The following is an 18538-nucleotide window of genomic DNA, read 5'->3' on the forward strand; positions in this document are numbered from 1 at the left end:
GTGCTGTTTTTGCAATTGGCACTCAAATGTGATGGATCTTAATATCCCACTGAATCCTATTTGATAGTATCTTAGTAAAACCTCTGCATAGATGTTAAAAAAATTTTTTTTAACTAAAAAAAAGAAGAAAGAAAAGACAGAGGGGCCAAAAGAGCCCTGTGTTCACAGCAGGGCTTACAACAGGCTTCACATTCTCCATCATTCTCTCCACCCACTCCCAACCCACTCAGGATTCTGGTCCCTCATGGGAGAGCCAGCTGATAGCAGGCAGCACGTGGATGTCAATTGAAAGCATTGCTTTAATATTAAGGAAAAAAAGTAAATTATCTGCCATCTGGATTTAATGCCTTAAAAAAAAGCAATACACTTTCAAGATTGCCAGATTTAAAAGTAAAGATCTTGCTGGTAATTTGAGCATCTGTGGCAAACAAGGGGTAATTTTAAGTAGTCAAGAAAGCCATCTTCCAAAACAGTGAATAATCCCAAAGGGGCCAGAAGAGCAGGAAAGCCATTTAGATACAAGATTGTGGATGGGCTGCAAAGCGGGAAGAGGGGAGCTTGTTATATGCCAAACTCTACATTTTCTGTTTGAAAACTTTCCATTAAAGAAAACAAAGTAGTTGTTTCAACCACAAGAAAATAACAAAGGAAGCCAGGCATGGTGGCACATGCCTTTAATCCCAGCGCTTGGAAGGCAGAGGTAGGTAGATCTCTGTGAGTTTAGGAGAAAGACCGAAGAAAAAAAAAAAAAAAAAGAAAAACAAAGGAAGTCAGGCATGGGGTAGAGGTCTGTAATCCCAGCACTTGGGAAGTTGAGGCAGAGGAGCAGTTCAGGGGCAGTCTTGGCTACATAGAGTATTCCAAGGCCAGCCTGGGGTATAGGAGACCTGATATCCAAAACACAGAACAAAATAAAAAGTCAAACAAAAAGCAGCGAAGGACAGGGACAAAGGAGGGTGGGAGAGAACAGGGCGATCTTAAGTAAGCTGCCACGCACATTCTCCTCTGCTGCAGTCTCAGTCTTCAAATACAAAAGGCCTTTTTTTTTTTTTTGGTGGTGTTGGTGGTGGTTTTGAGACAGGGTCTCCCTGTAGCCCCAGCTGGCCTGGAGATGCACCTGCCTCTGCCTCCTGAGTGCTGGAATTAAAAGCATGCACCACTGTGCCCAACTAAAAGGCAATTCTTAACATTTTTTTTTTTCATGGTACCACTGGGCATTGAACAGAGCCTCACACGTGCTAGGTAAGCGCTCCACCACTGATCTACACAGTTCTTCTCTTCTTATATTTTATTATTTTTATTTTTATGCATGAATGTATTGCCTGCATAGGTCATAAGAGGGTGTCAGATTCCCCTGGAACTGGAGTTACAGTTGTTAGCCAACATATGGGTGCTGAAAACCGAACCCAGGTCCTCTGTAAGAGCAGCCAGTGCTTTTAACTTCTGAGTCATCTCTCCAGCCCATCTCTTTTTAAAGACTTACTTTTTATGCATGTGTTTTGCCTGCATACCAGTATGTGTACCTGATGTGTATACAGTGGCCTAAGAGGCCAGAAGAGGGTGAAGAAGCTGCCATGTGGGTGCTGAGACTTCAACGTGGGTCCTTTGTGAGAGTAGCAGAACAGAGCCGTCTCTCCAGCCCAATCTCAGTCCTCCTAATACGTTTTATTTTGAGACAGGACTTCCTACTTCAAGTTGCCCAGTGTTAGGATTAGAGGTGTGCACACCCACACCCAGCTCACACTTCAAAATTTTTTTTTTACATTTATGCATACCACAGCACACACATGAAGGCCAAAGGACAATTTGCAAGAATCAGTTCTTCCTTTTGTCATGTGGGTCCTGGAGATCAAATTCAGGTTGTAAGGCTTGCCAACAGTGAGGCTACTTCACTGTCCCTCAAAAACAAGCAATCAAACAAAAACCAAACCAAGCTTGGTGGTGAATACCTGTAATCCCAGAGAAAGGAGGCAGAATAGGAACTTTAGGTCTTCCCCAGGTACAGTGTTCAAGTTTCAAGCCAAACTGAGCTATACAAGACCCTGTCTCAAAAGATGAAACTGGCTCACCTAACTCCAGTTCCAGGGGATCCAACACTCTGGCCTTCTTGGGCACCTGCACACATGTGGTGCACACAAAAAAATAAATTAATCTTTAAAAATTGCCAGGCATACTGGCACATACCTTTAATCCCAGTGCTAAGGAGGCACCCGTTAACTCAAGGCCAGCCAGGGCTACACAGTAAGACTCTATCTGGGGGGGGGGGGGGGGGGGGATCACCAGCCTTGAAAATTAGAAGGCTATAGCCAACCAACAAGCTGAACACATCTCATTCAAGAAGCTAAGTAGATTTGGGTATAGTTAGCACTTGGATGGTATAACTAGTTAGTTATACCATGGTCCTGTGTGCTTTGTGTATATATGTGCACATATATGTAACATACACACACTGTTATTTTTCTAGCACTCTGGGGTCTGTATGTGAATATATTATGTTACAGTCCTAATCATAAAGACGCTCATAGCACACTAGGCATGAATAGTGCAGGCCTATAATCTCAGAACTCAAGAGGCTGAGGCAGAAAGATCTAGAATTTCAAAACAACCTGGACTACATACTGAGATCTTGTCACTAAGAGAAAAAGGCATTCAGGGCCAGCAAGATGGCTCAGTAGGTAAAAAAGGCTTGCCACCAGGCCTGATGAGCAGGATCCCCAGATCCACATGGTAGGCAAACTGACTCCCACAAGTTGTCTTCTGGCCTACACACACACACACACACACACAAATGTACTAATTGTTTTAAAATGTATTTATAGCAATATTATACATAAAAGAAACACCCTAGGGGCTGGAGAGATGGCTCAGCAGTTAAGTGCACTGGTTGCTCTCCCTGAGGACCAAGATTTGGTTCCAAGCACCCACATGGCAGCCAATACCTGTCCTTAACTGGAGTTCCATACAATCGGATACCCTCTTCTGGTCAGGCATACACATGGTGCATTCACATACATGCAGGCAAAACATACATATAAAGTAAGTAAAATCTGTGAAAAAAAAAGAAACAAAAAAGCCAGGTGTGGTGGTACACGCCTTTAATCCCTGAACTTGGGAGGCAGAGACAGGTAGAGGCCAGCTTGGTCATGTGCAAGGCCCTACATTCAAACCCCAGTACTGAAGAGGGGAAAAAAAAAAAAAAAAAAGACCAAGAAATTCTAGAATATTCCTTACTCATTCTTACCAGCACTCCTTGTCTCCAAATGTCCTTTCCCAAACTAGTAGAAAGAAAACCTTTTAACCTCTATGTTCATTACATAGAGTTGAAAAGACCAGATATATCACATGCAAACTATAAAGTTTGACTTTGAAAAATACCTATCCATCACAGCCTACCCATGGCAGGCAGTAAGGGGTTCTGTGCATGGCTGCCATCCCATCATTATTGGCCGCTGCTGCAAAAAGACACCATGCTACCTCATGGCTAAAACGTAGAAACAGGGCAAGTGAGGTGACTCAGCAGGTAAAGGAACTCAGTGCCAGGCCTGACCACTTGAGTTTGAAAGACCCAACTCTCAGAGTTCTCCTCTGACCTTCACATGCCCCCCTGCCCAAAAGAAATCAATCTGGTAGCAAAAAATTTTAAAGTCAATCAAAAATACATAGTAGGACACTAGCAAGTGTCTATATACTCTAGAGACATAAGAAACCCCCAATCAAATCTGGGGGCCAGTTCTAGTGGCATTTTGAACTCTTTTTTAAGATTTTAAATGCTGTACCTATGTGCATGTGCTCCATGTGCATGCAGATGCCTCTGGAAGTCAGATACAGGTGGCTGTGAGCTGCCCAGCATGGATGCTGGGAACTGAAGCTAGGTCCACTATAAGTATAGCAAGTGCTCTTAACTGCTGTATCACCTCTCCATCCAGAACTCTGGTCTTTAAATGGGTGAGGAGAGGGAGGGGTGCAGCTCACCAGTGGAGCAGTGCTTAGCAAGTGAGTGGGTTCAACTGCTAGCACCAGAAGAAAAAAAAAAAAAATTTAAACTTCCTCCCACATCTTGGAAGTACTAGCACCATGGGCATCAGTTTCCTAGATGCTTTTAAACACGGCAGCACAAGCATCACATCACTAACTTGCAAAAAGCAAATGAGACAATAAAATGTTCTGTCTTCAAAAGAAACCTTTAAAAACAATGGGGGAGCAGGGTGTGGTGGCACACACCTTTAAACCCAGCACTGAGGCCAGCCTGGTCTACATAGTGAGTCTCAGGCCAGCAGGAGCTATGGGAGACCCTGTCTGGGAGGTGGAAAAAAAAAAGGGGAGGGGGGGATTGAGACAGGGTCCCACTATGTAGCCCAGGCTGGCCTGGAACCTGAGGTCATTCTCCTGCTTTACTCTCAAGTTCTAGGAAGTATGTGTCACCATGTTCACCTCAGAATTTTTTTTTTTGGTCAGGGTCTCCCTTGTAGCCCCAGTTAGCCTGAACTCACTATGTAGACCAGACTGGCCTCAATCTGAGAACCAGCTGATTCTGCCTCCTGATGCTGGGATTAAACTTGAACACCACCAGGCCCAGCTAGAATGTTTTTTAATGCCACGTTTCAAATATATATACCTGGGCTGGGGATGTAGTTTAGCAGTTGTAGAGGGTATGCCAAGCATTTGTGAGACCCTGGGTTCCATCCCTAGGACTGCATTAAAACCAGGCATGGTTGTACACTCCCCCACAACCCCAGCTCTTGGGAGGTAGATACAAGAGAATCAGAAGTTCAAGGCTGTGCTCAGCTACACAGCAAATGTGAGGTCAACCTGGGTTTCCTGAGACCATCACAAAAATGTCAATAAAGGGGCCGGAGAGACAGCTCAGTGATTAAGGGCACTTGCTCTTGTAGAGGACCTGGTTTCAGTCCCTAGCACCCATGCCTTAACTCCAGTTCCAGGGAATCTGACACTCTCTTTTGGCTTCCAGAGGCACCTGTAGGCACATACACATAAAATAAGTCAATCTAGGACTGGAGAGATGGCTCAGTGGTTAAGAGCACTGGCTACACTTCCAGGGGATCCAATGCCCTCTTCTGACCTCTTCGGGCACTGCACGACTTGGGTATAATATATATGCAGGCAATACAGTCAAACACATTTTAAAAAAAAGAAAATCTAATCCTTTATTTTAAAAATCTAGTAAAATCTGTATACCTAAAACACTCTTTCTAAGCCTGTCAAGGTGTTAACTGTAATCCCAGTACTAGGGAGGTAGAGGAAGGAGAATCAGGAGTTCAAGACCATCCAGGGTTACATGGTACATTCAATGCCAGCCTGCCCTACATGAGACCCTGTCTATGTTAAAAAACAAAAACAACACCTTTTCCTATTAACTACTTCACAAGCAAAGTCCATGTTATATGGCACATTAGTGGCATTCGAATCAGGTGAAAAAAGTCTTTTTCTGTGAGAAACCCCCTTAGAAGTGAACCACTGCTGGCAATTTGTTTACCCTTCACCAGCGCCTTTAAAAAAAAAAAAAGATGAGAGCAGGGCATGGTGGTACACGCCTTTAATCTCAGCACTCAGGAGGCAGAGGGAGCTGGATCTTTGAGATTGAGGCCAGTCTGGTCTACATAGCTTGTTCCAGGCCAGCTGGGGCCACAGGGAGACCCTGTGTCAACCTCCCCACCATAACCCAACCCCCCCACCCCTAAAAAAAGCAAAGATGAGAGACAGGCAGATCCCTTTGAGTTTGAAGCCAGCCTGGTCTACACAGCAAGTTCCAGGCCAGCCAAGGTTAGTTATATAGTGATACTCTGTTCCAAAAACCAAGAGAGCTGGACACGGTAACACAGGCCTATAATCCAGCCTGGGCTACACAGCTGAGTACCAGACCATCAAGGGGTACATGGCAAAACCCTGTCTCAAAAAAAAGGGCAGTACTCTAGCCACTGCTCCTTTGTGGTATATACTCAACAAACTAGTCAAATTTTAAAAAGAACACCTGGTGGCTGGGGTCTGTAATCCCAGCAATTCAGTAGACTGAAGCAGGAGGGTCACAAATTCAAGGTGAGCCTGAGCAACTTAGTGACACCGTGTCAAAAGTAGCAAGTAGGAAGGGCTCAGTAGTACAGTTTGTTTGCCTTGCAAGCACAAAGCCCTGGGTTCAATCCCCAGTAGGACAGGTAAGAAAAAGGCTCATGGCAAAAGGTGTTTGAAGTCTGCATTTATTCTTCTGAAAAATGAAAGGACCAGTAGAGTGTAGAACACAGGCTAGAAATGCCAGCACTGTGAGGCCTGAGTATCTGAAGTTCAGTGAGTTCTAGACCAGCCTAGGCTATCTGTCATTACACTGTCTCAAAAAGCAAAACTCCAGATGGCAGTTTCATAATTGAAATGATACCTGATAGCAAAAATGGAATTTGGGGAAAAGAACAGAAAAAGGATTACAAAAGGAAAAGGCCATGTAGTTTATAACCTAAAATGGTGGCACCTCCACAGTTAAAGAAACTAGGAAGGAAGGTCAACAAAGTGTTTCACATAAACTAAAAGTCCTGGACAGGGCGTGGTGGCTCATGACTTTTATCCCAGCACTCAGGAGGCAGAGGCAGGCAGATCTCTATTGAGATTGAGGTTCACCTGGTTAACAAAGTTCCAGGACAGCTGGGGCTCCAGGGAGTACTTGGGAGACTGTGACTGAAAACAAACAAAAAGCCACACCAAACAACAAAAAGGGTGGAGTGAGATGGGATAAGCAGCAACTCAGCACTCTGGGGGCTGAGGCAGAAGGATCACAAGTCTGAGGGCAGCCTGGGCTATACAGTGAGACCCAGTCTCAAAACTAGATAAAAAAAGGTGATATCCCTCTTTGACTATTAAACATAGGTCTAGGGACATAACCAAGTGCTGGCCTAGCTTTCACAAAGTCCTGGGTTTGTTCCCCAGCAGTTTATAAACTAAACATGATGTCTCAGTGTCTGTAATCCCAGCCCTTGAGAGAGGAAAGTAGGAGGCCCATCCTCAGCTGCAGAGCTATCCAAAGCCAACATGGGCTACATGAGACCCTCTCTCTAAATACATCAATTGAAAATAAAAAGTGGTCTTTTGGGAGGCAAAGGCAGCCTGGTTTGTATAGTGAGTTCCAGGCCAGCTGGGGCTACAGGGAGACCCTGTCTCAAAAGACCAAAAAAAAAACAAAACAAAAAGAGCAGGGATAAAAAGTGGTCTTTGCTTTCTTTCTTCTATGTCTTATGGAATCTAATAGGAATACAGAATTAATCAGATGCCCTACCAGACTGGTGGAACTGTGAGTAAAGGAGAAAAAGTGAGAAACAGGGGAGTAGGGGGAATGCTCGATTACTCTTCCAGAGCCCAACAGCTTCAGGAGCATGCTGACCACATTCAGCATCTCACAGCTCAGAATGCTGGGACTCCACTGCTCACCAGGCTCAGCCAGTGCCTGGGGAGTGTTCACCAGGGGCTTACTACCACACAGCAGGGAAAGTATTCATAAGAGGCACCCTTGGGCTTGCAAGACACCACTACATTTCCAGTCTCCTAAGACTTAATGTTTGCTTAGATTTTGGGTGTATTATTCTTGTTTATTTAGGTGAGCCTCATATGGCTTTTAAGTCCTGTGACTTTTTCAACAGAAATACAAACCTAGTTGAAAGCTAAGTCCTTTCCTCTAATTTATGTTGAAAAGGTTCAGTTACTCAAAAACAAAGACTGAGGGATAATCAATTATCACAGGCTGGGAGCTGTGGTGGGTACTCCCGACACACTCCTGAATGGGTAATTATGTTTTGAAATCCAGCCAGCTGTGGTCCAGACTAGCATCACTTTTTAAATACACATTTTTAAAAAAAACCAAGATCTTATTATGTAGTCCTAGCTGGCCAGGAACCCTCTATGTAGACCAGACTGGCCTCAAACTCACAGAGCTCCACCTCCGCCTACCTCTGCCTCCAGAGTGCTGGGATTAAAGTCATCTGCCACCAAGCCCAGTTTAAACATACCATTTTTCCGCTGGGTAGCCTTGAACTCCTAATCCTCCTGCCTCCATCTCCCAAGACCTGCCATTACAAGTGTGTACCATCATACTCAATTTTCATTTTCTCATTTTTGTGCTAAATAAAGGTAATGGGTGCAGAATGTACCAAAATACTGCTACACTGTACATTTCAAATGCTGTTATGGAACCGGGCTATGTTAAATGTTATGCTGTGTGACTTTAAAAAAAATATATTTATTATTTTTTTTATGTGTATGCGTGTATTGCCTGCATGGAGGTGAGTGCGCTCGTGTAGTGCAATGCCTTGGAGGTCAGAAGAGGGCTTTGGACTCCCCTGGAACTGGAGTTATGGATAGCTGTTAGCTGCCATGTGGGTGCTGGGATTCAAACCCGGGTCTTCTGCAAGAACAACTAGTGTTCTTAACCTCTGAGCCATCTCTCCAGCCTGCTGTGACTTTAACAACAACAACAACAACAATAATAATAAAAACACAGCTGGCCTGTAATCTCTGCAGGAGTTCAAAGCCAGTCTGGTCTACACAGTGACACTGTCTCAAAAAAAGAACAGCTGGGTGTGGTGGCATACACCTTCAACCCTAGCACTCAGGAGGCAGAGGCAAGCAGTCTGAGTCCCAGGCTAGCTAGGGCTCCATGAGACACTGTCTCCAAAAGACAAAAACAAATCATTTTTTTTTCCTCTTTTCAATATAGAATTAGTCTTCATAAGTAACTGTTCACTAGACATAGAATTCTACCACCCGGGGTCTGCTTTTAATCCAGAGACTGTAATGACAATACACATCAGCCACAACGTCTACCTCAAAGAATTCAGGAGCTACATGAGGGTTTTTTTTGTTTTTGTTTTTTAATTATTAGGAAAAAAAAGGATTTAGCCAGCAACATGGCTCAGTTGATAAAGGTGCTTTGCTCCAAACTTGATGACCAATTTGATCCCTGGGACTTATATGGTAGAGAGAACTGATTCCTTCAAGTTGTCCTCTGGCTTCTATATGTATGCCACGGTGTGTATATGAGTGCTGATTCCTTCAAGTGTCCTCTGGCTTCTACGTGTATGCCATGGTGTGTACATGAGTGTGTGTGTGTGCACGCGTGTACACACACGCGCACACACACTAAATAAATTTAATTTTAAAAAGAGAAAAACATTTAATCTTCATTTTGACACTGTGAAGGATATAACATGAGAAAGTCATTTGTCTGCACTCCACACAGAACAATCCAGACCTGAGTGAGCATAATGGCTGGCAGAGCTCCACCTCGGAAGGGGCTACAGAGGTGTCATTACTCCATTAGGGCTAATGGTTATTGATCTGGCCTCCTGGAAGAACTGGCAGGGGGAAAAAAAAACAGGATGACAGAGAGTAAGGATTTTAAAACCTATTGATGTCTCTAGGAAGATCTGATTATAAAATTAAGACTGCCTTTTGCCACCCTGATTCCCCAGTTTTAACACTGCCTAACCCAGTAACTTCAAGGAAATTAGAAGCCCAGTACCTTTTCTCCCCAGGAGGCAAGTACCAGTGGCCTACTTAGTATATTAACTTCTCAGGAGGCCCTTAAAAGCCAAAAGACAAGATGGTCCAGATGTCTCCCCACTGCCCACAGGGATGTTTTTCAAGATCCCTAGCAGATGCCTCAAACTGCAGATAAACACTGTATCTACCATACATATCTGTGATAAATTTAATCTCTAAACTGGGCACAGTGAGAGTAATTATAACAACAATTACAACAGACTACAACAGATGTGTAAGACTTTATTACATTTTAATCTTTTCAGATTTGTGATTGGCCAAGGGAAAGTAAGATAACAGAAACTAGAAACATGGATAAGGGGGAGTTACAATATCATCTACCAAGGCAGAAACATCTAGGCATTTGCTCTCCTTAACTGCAAGATTACATATCTATCTTACGTGACCCAACCAGCCACTGTTTCTATATTGTTCGCCTCATAAAACTACCGTTCTGCATGGATTCAGTGTCATTCCCAAGACAACTTCCCAACACGAAACTAGATCTCAAACCCTTTATCATCAGAGGCCTGGCCTACCAGCAAAGCGCAACTGGGGTGGCAAAACTGGATTTCTTTCTTCTTTCTAAGTTACCACATGATTGAAAAAACTTTTCTGGGACTGGGGATTGAACCTGGGGCCTCACACATGCCACTGGGTTACTACACACGTGAGAAACAGATCAGTAGTTACCACTTTGGAGTTACCTACTACGCTTTCTGGTTTCCAAATAGGTATTGTGTCCTTTTCACAGACAAGAAAACGGGGAGTCAGAGGTAAGGCTCTATCCTCAAAAACCACAGTTAATAGAAGAAAAAAAGGTCTATTTTGCAAACCACTCTTCCCTTCAGTCTTGTCAGAAAATAAGAGACACAAATGGGGCAGAATACAACCTTTCTACACTGGGGTATATATTCTTATTTAAAAACACCTTCATTGGCCAAGCACAGGGGTGCATGCCTTTAATCCCAGCACTGGGGAGGTAGTGGCAGAGGCAGAGGCAGGTGGATCTCTTGTGAGTTCAAGGCCAGCCTGGTCTACATAGTGAGTTCCAGGACAGCTGGGAACACAGGGAGACCCTATCTCAGACCCCCGAAAACAAAACAAAACAAAATGAAAACAAAACTACACATACAAAAACCTTCGTTCACTCATTGTGGCATTTTAAAAAATGAGCTGAATGCTTTAAGACATGAAAGTGTCATCAACTTTTGTAACAAAAGTAGAAGAAACAGGAAGGCAACTGGGCCTATGTGAGGTCTTGTATGTCTAAAGGGAACTGAAATTTTTATTTTTTAGACCAATTCCTATCTGGTAGAGGATGAAGTGTTTAATGCCACCTGGCTTATCGACTCATTTCTGCATTACCTTGGACAAATGCCAACTGAAAGCTCCCTACCAGCCCTCAGGTGCATTGCAGCCTCTGTGTCATTGTGTGTGACATCACTGGGTTGCTATGGATATAGGTGCGAGGTCACTCACTCTCCTGCAGAACTGAAATAGGGAAAAATTAAAAGTCTAAGTATGATAAAGGGAAAATATTTCCAATATTGATGACCTACAGGCAGTTCAGTTTGCATCACCGGAACATTAAAGCCTTATGAAATAGCAACTGTAACATGTTCATACAGCAGTATTTCCCATTTGAAACCCAATTCTCTTTCATAAGATGAAAAGCTTGTTTTTGTAGCTGGTTTTAATTAGGAAAGCGTAAGCACCGTGGTTTTTGGAAACCAGTAAAATTATCCAAATATTAATGAGTAAAAATCTCTCTCCTGCTTCGTTTGAACAGGTTTAACAGGCAAGGCATACTACAGCATCCAGCGCATGCCAGAGATGCATCTTAAAACCTTTGTTACATAAGGTAGGAAGTTAAAAATTAAAGGAATGGAAAAAAAACAATTATTCATTTTTCTACATTTAATTTTGCCAATATTCAGTACTTCCCCCTCCTCTAGTAATCAAACTGGTCCCCAACTCACTGGATTAAGTGTTACTGACAAAATGGTGCAAATGGGTAGCAATCTGCAGCCCAGAGAAAAATCGGACAACTGTTCAGTATTCCAGTATTCCCTTTTCATCAGGGTGAGGATGCCTTGGCTTGAAGAAGTAAAAAAGAGAAACCCTCAGATGCATCTAATAAAATTTTTTTAAAAAGACTTTTTCCCCTTTAAATAACTCCTCCCAGCCGCCACCCAGTCTAGGCTCTCTGCAATATGACAACCGCAGAATCTTCTGGAATGGCTTGATACTGCCTCCCACCACCGCTTTGTTCGCAGTATCAGATCAGTTAGGTTTTTTTTTTTCCAACTTATAGGATTTTCAGCAGACGTGTGCCTGCATTCAAAAAAGAAATAGCATATGTCACAGATGGAAACGGTCAGCTAACCTTCACAACCTTTATTTTAAGTGCCTAACCCTTTTCAATTAAACAAAATGAAGAAAAAGATGGTATATGGAGGACCATGAATGATAAAAGGCCAGAGACACACTTCTCCCTTCCCTCCTCAAAGCTTTAGGGAATGGGCCAAGATAAGCCTTTTGTTAAGAAAAAGGTGTTGCAAGGTGGTTTCGATTTTGCACCACTGAGCCCGAATTTTCAGGAAAAAGTCAGCATTTTTACCCCCTTCCCCGGAGGTTCTTTAAAGAATGTATCAGTGGGGCAGGAGATCGCGGATTGGGGTGGGGAGGTGGAAAACTGAGAGACCTGCGGAGTGAATGGGAAAGGCGCCGCCCAGACACCAGGGAGAGAAAGAGGAACCGCATCCATGCGGTCCCCCGCCCCCACGCCTAGCCTGGGAGGAGGGGAAGTGGGGCACAAAGGATGAGCATGGCCCCCAGCTCGGGTCCCCACACGCCCAGGGTCACCGAGAGACCCCCGCAACCCAGAAAACCCCTGCAAAGCCCCGCCCCAGCCCCGAAACCGGGAAGGGCCCCGGGGACGCAGGGCCAGGAGGCCGCGTCACCACTCGGGTCCTTCGATCGTTTGTGGGGACCCGTCCCCTCCCAAGGAGTGACATGGGGAAAGGATCCTTCCAGCCACTACAGGGCGACGTGCCCCTGCGCCTGATTTGCACGCTGCGGAGCGCAGTGTTGGGAGCGGCCCGGGCGAGGCCGAGGGGGGAGGGGAGGAGACACTCACGTTCTTCATGGCCGCGGCCATGTCGTCGTAGCGCTCCGCCTGCTCGGCCAGCCGGGCTTTCTGCACCAGTTGCTCGCGGTCCACCATCTTCGCGGTGCTGGAGAAGAAGAATCGGGCGGGAAAGAAAGGAACCGAAGACGGCCTTCAAGGGCTTTTGGAAGAAAAGAAAGGCGCGGCTTGCAGCCCGTGTGTCGGAGCGACCGACCCACGAAGCGGGAGACTGAGGTGACGGCGCGAAGTAGGCTGCACGAGCTGCGACCGCGGGACCCGGCGCGAGGCGGCTGCGGCTGCTGTGCGTGCCGCGGGCGGACAACCCCCTGCGGTCCCGCCCACACGGGTGACGTAGCGTCCCGCCCACTCGTGCAAGCGCGCCCTCCGCCCAAACCCCGCCTAGGCACCGCCCGACCCTACTCTAAGTGGGCTTCTCCCACTCCTACTGGAGCCCGCGATGGCTCACTGCTGTTTTTCTGAGCGTCTCTCCAAGTCTCCACTGACCCCCAAGACGCTCCCCTTTCTTCACTTCACCCCAGTTCCTTGCCTCAGCCTTCAAACGCTCCTACCCCTCCCTCTTCGCTTCCTCCACCCCCGTCTAGCCTCTGGCGCGTGGGCTTTTGGGAATTGCAGTTCGGACCTCCGGAAACTGACAGGCTGAAGAGACCAAGGACAAAGGGGCGGTGGAAACTACAACTCCCAAGGGGCCTAGCGCGAAAGCGGACGGGGTGGGGGTGGGGTCTAAACCCACGACCGCTGGGGACCCCTGGCGGGGACGCTGCCAGCATCAGTCCGAGGGAGTGCTGATTCACGGCCCCGCCCCAAGTCTGGGCAGTTGAGAGGGGAGGAGGCCACGGCCTCAGTTCTGGACCGTTTCTGAAACTGAAGTAGCTGGCAGTGGTGGGTGGGTGAGTGGGTGGGTGGGGGAACATGGATGTAGGGGAGGCAAAACAAGAATGCAGACACTGAATCCAAACTGCCCAGCCACCATCATGTCTGCTTGAAGGGTGCAACCCCTGGAGAACTGTCACACACACACTAAGATTGCTGTTCCCATGATGCACCTTGACATCGGGCATGACTGCTTGAAATCATGGAATGACAAATATCCGCCGAGCATAGTGGTTAATTTTCCCTAAGTGATGCAGCTGTCTGCAGGCTGACCCTCGAGGACCCCCTTCTTCCTCTACAGTGGAGTACTGAAGATTCAGTTCACTGGACCATCGCCTGCTCCATAGCTCACATACCCCACAGTTTTGATTGCATATTTTTTGTTGTTTTTGTGTGTTGTTTGAAACAGGGTTTCATAGGGCCCAGGATGGCCTTGAATTTCTTATGAAACTAGAAGCTGGCCTTGAATGAATTCTGATCCTCTTGCCTCCAGGTCCCAAGTGTCGAGATTGCCCCGACATTTCAGAACCTACTGTGTTGAAATTACTGTGCTAAGCCAATGGGGCACTGCAATAAACAAAACAGACAAAACACTCTGCTCAAGAAAATAGGGGGAAAGGGTTGTATCTCAGTAGAGTGCTTGCCTAGCCAAAGTCCTGGGCTCTGATCCTAACACTACATAAATCAAATGTGGTGGGACGCCCCAGAATCCCAGCACTGAGGGGAAGGCAAGAAGATCAGAATTTCAAGTCATCCTTGGCTACGTAAGGAACTGAGGCCAGCCTAGGTTACAAGAGACCCTAGAGATGCTGAAGACACGGTTATCAAAGGACCCAGTTCAGTTCCCAGCACCCACATGGTGGCTTACAAGGCTAACAGCCATCTGTAACTCCAGTTCCAGGGGATCCATCAACCTCAACTGGTCTCTACAGGGATTAAATACATGGGTGCTCATACATACATGCAGGCAAAACACTCATGCACATAAAAGGTACTTTTTTTTTTTTTTTTGAGATAGGGTTTCCCTGTGGCCCCAGGGGGCCTGGAACTATATAAACCAGCTCTATATAGACCAGGCTGGCCTCAAGCTCACAGAGTTCCAGATGCCTCTGCCTCCCAAGTGCTTGGATTAAAGGCATGTGTGCCCACCATGCTTGGCCCAATAAGTAGTTTAAATAATAGAGACCCTGGGGGGGGAAGAAAAAAGAGAGAGAGGGGCTGGGGAGATTGTTCAGTGGTTAACAGCGTTTGCTGCTCTTACAGAGGACTAGAATTGGCTTCCCAGTACCCCTGTCAAGAGGCTCACAAACTCCTGTAACTCTAGCTTCAGGGATTTTATGCCCTCTTATGGTCTCTCAGGTACCAGCACACGTGTACATACACACAGATGCACACACACAATAAATTTTTAAAAAAAAGAGAAAAGAGAAAATAAAATAGGGCCAGGCATGGTAGTACACATCTGTATTCCCATCTCACTGGAGGCTGAGACAGGAGAAGCTTGAGTTCCAGACTAGCCTGGGCCACATAGTGAGGCACTATCTTAAAACAGGGTGAAGAGGGTATAGGGGTAGTTATGCGATAGACCTTGTGTTTAGTTTGCTCAAGACCCTAGACTCAAGCCCCAGTACACCCAAAATAAATGCAAAGAGGTAGAGTATGTTTTAAAGGCAGTAAGAAATAAAACATAAAGACTATGAAGGGTCTATAAAATCTAGAATGCATTTCTGTGAGAGAATCTTCCAGGCTCTGTGTTATTAGCTAGAGAACTGATTCATGTACTCAAGGAATTTAGAACTGTTAAATCTAGTAAACTTTTAAAAAAATTTTTGTCGTTTTGAGACAGGGTCTCCCTGTAGCCCCAGCTGGCTTGACTCAGACATAGTTATTGAATAGGCTGTCTGGTGTTTCTTGGCATCCTGATGGGATTGGGACTCCAAGTACAAGGGACACTAAATGACAGGCTAAGGAATTCAGGGGTTGAGTTTTTGCTGTTATTTTATTTTTTGCTGTGTGGAGACAGTAACCCAAGGTCTTACCTATGCTAGGCAAATGCTCACAACTGAACCACGTCCCCAGCCCTGGAATACTTTTATTAATTTTTAAAAATATTCTATTTTGTTATTTTTTATTTTATGTGTATGAGTGTATTGCCTGCGTGTATGTAAGTGCACCCATGTCATGCACTGCCCACAGAGTTCAGAAGAGGGTGTTGGATCCCCTGGAACTGGACTTAAGGACGGTTGTTAGCCACCATGTGGGTGCTGGGAATCAAACCCGGTTCCTCTGCAAGGACAGCCAGTGCTCTTAATTGCTGAGCCATCTCTCCAGCCCCTTATATAATTTTTGAAAAATGTCACGTCCCAGGACTCAGGAGGCAGAGGCAGGTAGATCTCTGTGAGTTCGAGGTCAGCCTGGTCTACATAGGGAGTTCCAGGCTAGCCAAGGCTATATAGTGAGACCATCTCAAAAAAATTTTTATCAAATGTATGAGTGTTTTGCTTGCATGTATATTTAGGCATACCACATGCGTACAATGCCCTTGGAGACCAGTAAAGGGTGTCAGATCCCCTGGAGCATGTGGGTACTAGGAACTGAACCCCAGACCCAGAAAGAATAGCCAGTGTTCTTAATTTTATTATTTTTTTTATTTTTTGTGTATGCATGTATTGCCTGCATGTAGGTAAATGCACCTGTGTCGTGCAGTGCCCTCAGAGGTCAGAAGAGGCTGTCAGATTGCCTGGGACTGGAGTTACAGACAGTTGTTAGCTGCCATGTGGGGGCTGGGATTCAAACCTGGGTCTTCTGCAAGAACAGCCAGTGTTCTTAACCGCTGAGCCGTCTCTCCAGCCCAAGCAGCCAGTGTTCTTATCCACCGAGCCATCTCTCAAGCTTCTGTTTTTAATTAATTTTTAATTAATTTTATGTGTATGAGTGTTTTGCCTGCATGTATGTAGGTGTACCATGTATAAGCAATGCCCACAATGGCCAGAAGAGGACGTCAGATTCCCTGGAGTTAAGAACAGATGTTAGCCACCATGTAGGTGCTGGGAACCAAACCCAGGTTCTCTGCAAGAGCACCCAGTACTCCTAACCATTGAGCCGTCTCTCCAGCCCTAGAATTTCTTTCTTATTCACCTAAACCCCTCCTCTTCCCAGGAATTAAGTTATTTTAAAATAAAAACAGAGCTTCCGCTGGGCGTGGTGGCACACACCTTCAATCCCAGCACTTGGGAGGCAGACACAGGCAGATCTTTGTGAGTTTGAGGCCAGCCTGGTCTACATAGTGAGTTCCAGGACAGCTGTGGCTACAAGGAGACCCTGTCTCAAAAAAGACAAAAAAAAAAAATGGCAAAAACCCCCAGAGCTTCTGGGGTTCTGGAGAGATGAGATGGCTCAGTCATCAAGAGTGCTCACTACTCTTACAGAGGGCTCAAGTTCAGTTCCCAGCATCTCCATCAGGTGACTAACTGTAACTCCAGCTCCAGGGTATCTGATGCCCTCTTCTGGCCTCTGGAGGAACCTGCATTTGTGTGCACATACCCACACACAGACACAAACACATAGCTAAAGATAAACAATATTTTCAAAAACCAAAGCTAGCCATGTATGGGGCACATGCCCTTAATCTCAGCACTTGGGAGGCAAAGGCAGGCAGATCTCTGTGAGTTTGAGGCCAGCCTGGTCTACACAGTAAGTTCCAGGCCAGTCAGAGCTACATAGTGAGACCCTATCTCAGAACAAAAAACAAAAACAGTAAAAACTTCTGATATATTTTATGATTTTATTTATTTATTTTTGTTTGTTGATTGGCTGCTAACTTGTTAGTTTGTTGTTTTGTTTTTTTTTCCCACCTTTCTCCTTTATTTTATAAACTGTAGGTTTTTCATTTTGAGACAGCCTCACGTAGTTTAGGCAAGCCTCAAACTATGTAGCCAAGGACCAAGGATGACCTTGAACTCCCAACTCTCACTGCCTCCATCTCAAAGGTACTGGGGTTGTGGGCATCTCTACTGCATTGCTTCTTTGGTTTCTCTCTCTCCCTCCCTCCCTCTTTCCCTCCATTACTCTCTTCTTCCCTCTCTCCCTCCCTCGCTCTGTTGTTTGTTTGCCTGCTTTGAAACAGAGTAGCTAGCCACTGTTTCACACAGTAGCCAGGCTAGCCTGGAACTTATTATGTAGCAGGGCGTGGTGTCTAAAGCCTTTAATCCCAGCACTTGGGAGGCAGAGGCAGGTGGATCTCTGTGAGTTTGATGCCAGCCTTGTCTACATAACGAGTTCCAAGCCAGGTGGGGCTACAGGGAGACCCTGTCTCAAAAGACCAAAAACAAATAAATAAAAATAAATAAGAACTTTTTTTTTTTTGGTCTTTTAGAGACAGGGTCTCCCTGTAGCCCCAGCTGTCCTGGATTCTCTATAGAGACCAGGGCTGGCCTCGAATTCACAGAAATCCACCCGCCTCTGCCTCCCTAGTGCTGGGATTAAAGGCTTTAGACACCACGCCCGGCTATAAATAAGAACTTTTTAAAAAATGAATGAATGAGCTAGATGTGATTATCCCTGTAATCCTAGCATTTGCAAAACTGAGGCAGGAGGATTGCCCATAAGTTAGCAGATCAGGCTGGGCTACAGAGGGAGACTTTGTCTCAAAATTCCAAAAAGAGGGGGCTGGAGAGCTAGCTCAGTGGTTGAGCACACTGGCTGCTCTTGCAGGACCTGGGTTTGGTTCCCAGCACTCATCTCAGGTGGCTCAAAACTACCTGGAACTCCAGCTCCAGGTGTCCAGTGCTCTCTTCTGGCCTCTTTGTGCACCCACACACAGCATACACATACAGACACACAGATTTTTTTAAAAAATGGTGGCATAGCCAGGTGTGGTGGCACATGCCTTTAGTCCCAGCATTTGGGAGGCTGAGGCAAGTGGATCTCTGTGAGTTCAAGGCCACCCTGGTCTTCATAGTGAGTTCCAGGCCAGCTGGG

At 45.7% G+C, this 18538-nt stretch overlaps 2 protein-coding genes across 2 annotated transcripts in view; both read right to left on the reverse strand.

Annotated features, from left to right (window-relative positions):
* The window catches only part of Ywhag (tyrosine 3-monooxygenase/tryptophan 5-monooxygenase activation protein gamma), a 32385-nt gene extending 19185 nt beyond the window's left edge, over positions 1 to 13200 (reverse strand). The window contains exon 1 of the mRNA XM_008832267.3: positions 12677 to 13200. Within this exon, the coding sequence (XP_008830489.1) occupies positions 12677 to 12763 (87 nt within the window). The 5' untranslated portion in view covers positions 12764 to 13200. The remainder of the gene's footprint in view (positions 1 to 12676) is intronic.
* Positions 1 to 18538, reverse strand: part of Styxl1 (serine/threonine/tyrosine interacting like 1) — a 246517-nt gene that overhangs the window by 197872 nt on the left and 30107 nt on the right. The window lies entirely within an intron of this gene.

This window comes from Nannospalax galili, unplaced genomic scaffold, assembly GCF_000622305.1.
Source record: "Nannospalax galili isolate Female #2095 unplaced genomic scaffold, S.galili_v1.0 scaffold675, whole genome shotgun sequence".
NCBI classification, from domain to species: Eukaryota; Metazoa; Chordata; class Mammalia; order Rodentia; family Spalacidae; genus Nannospalax; species Nannospalax galili.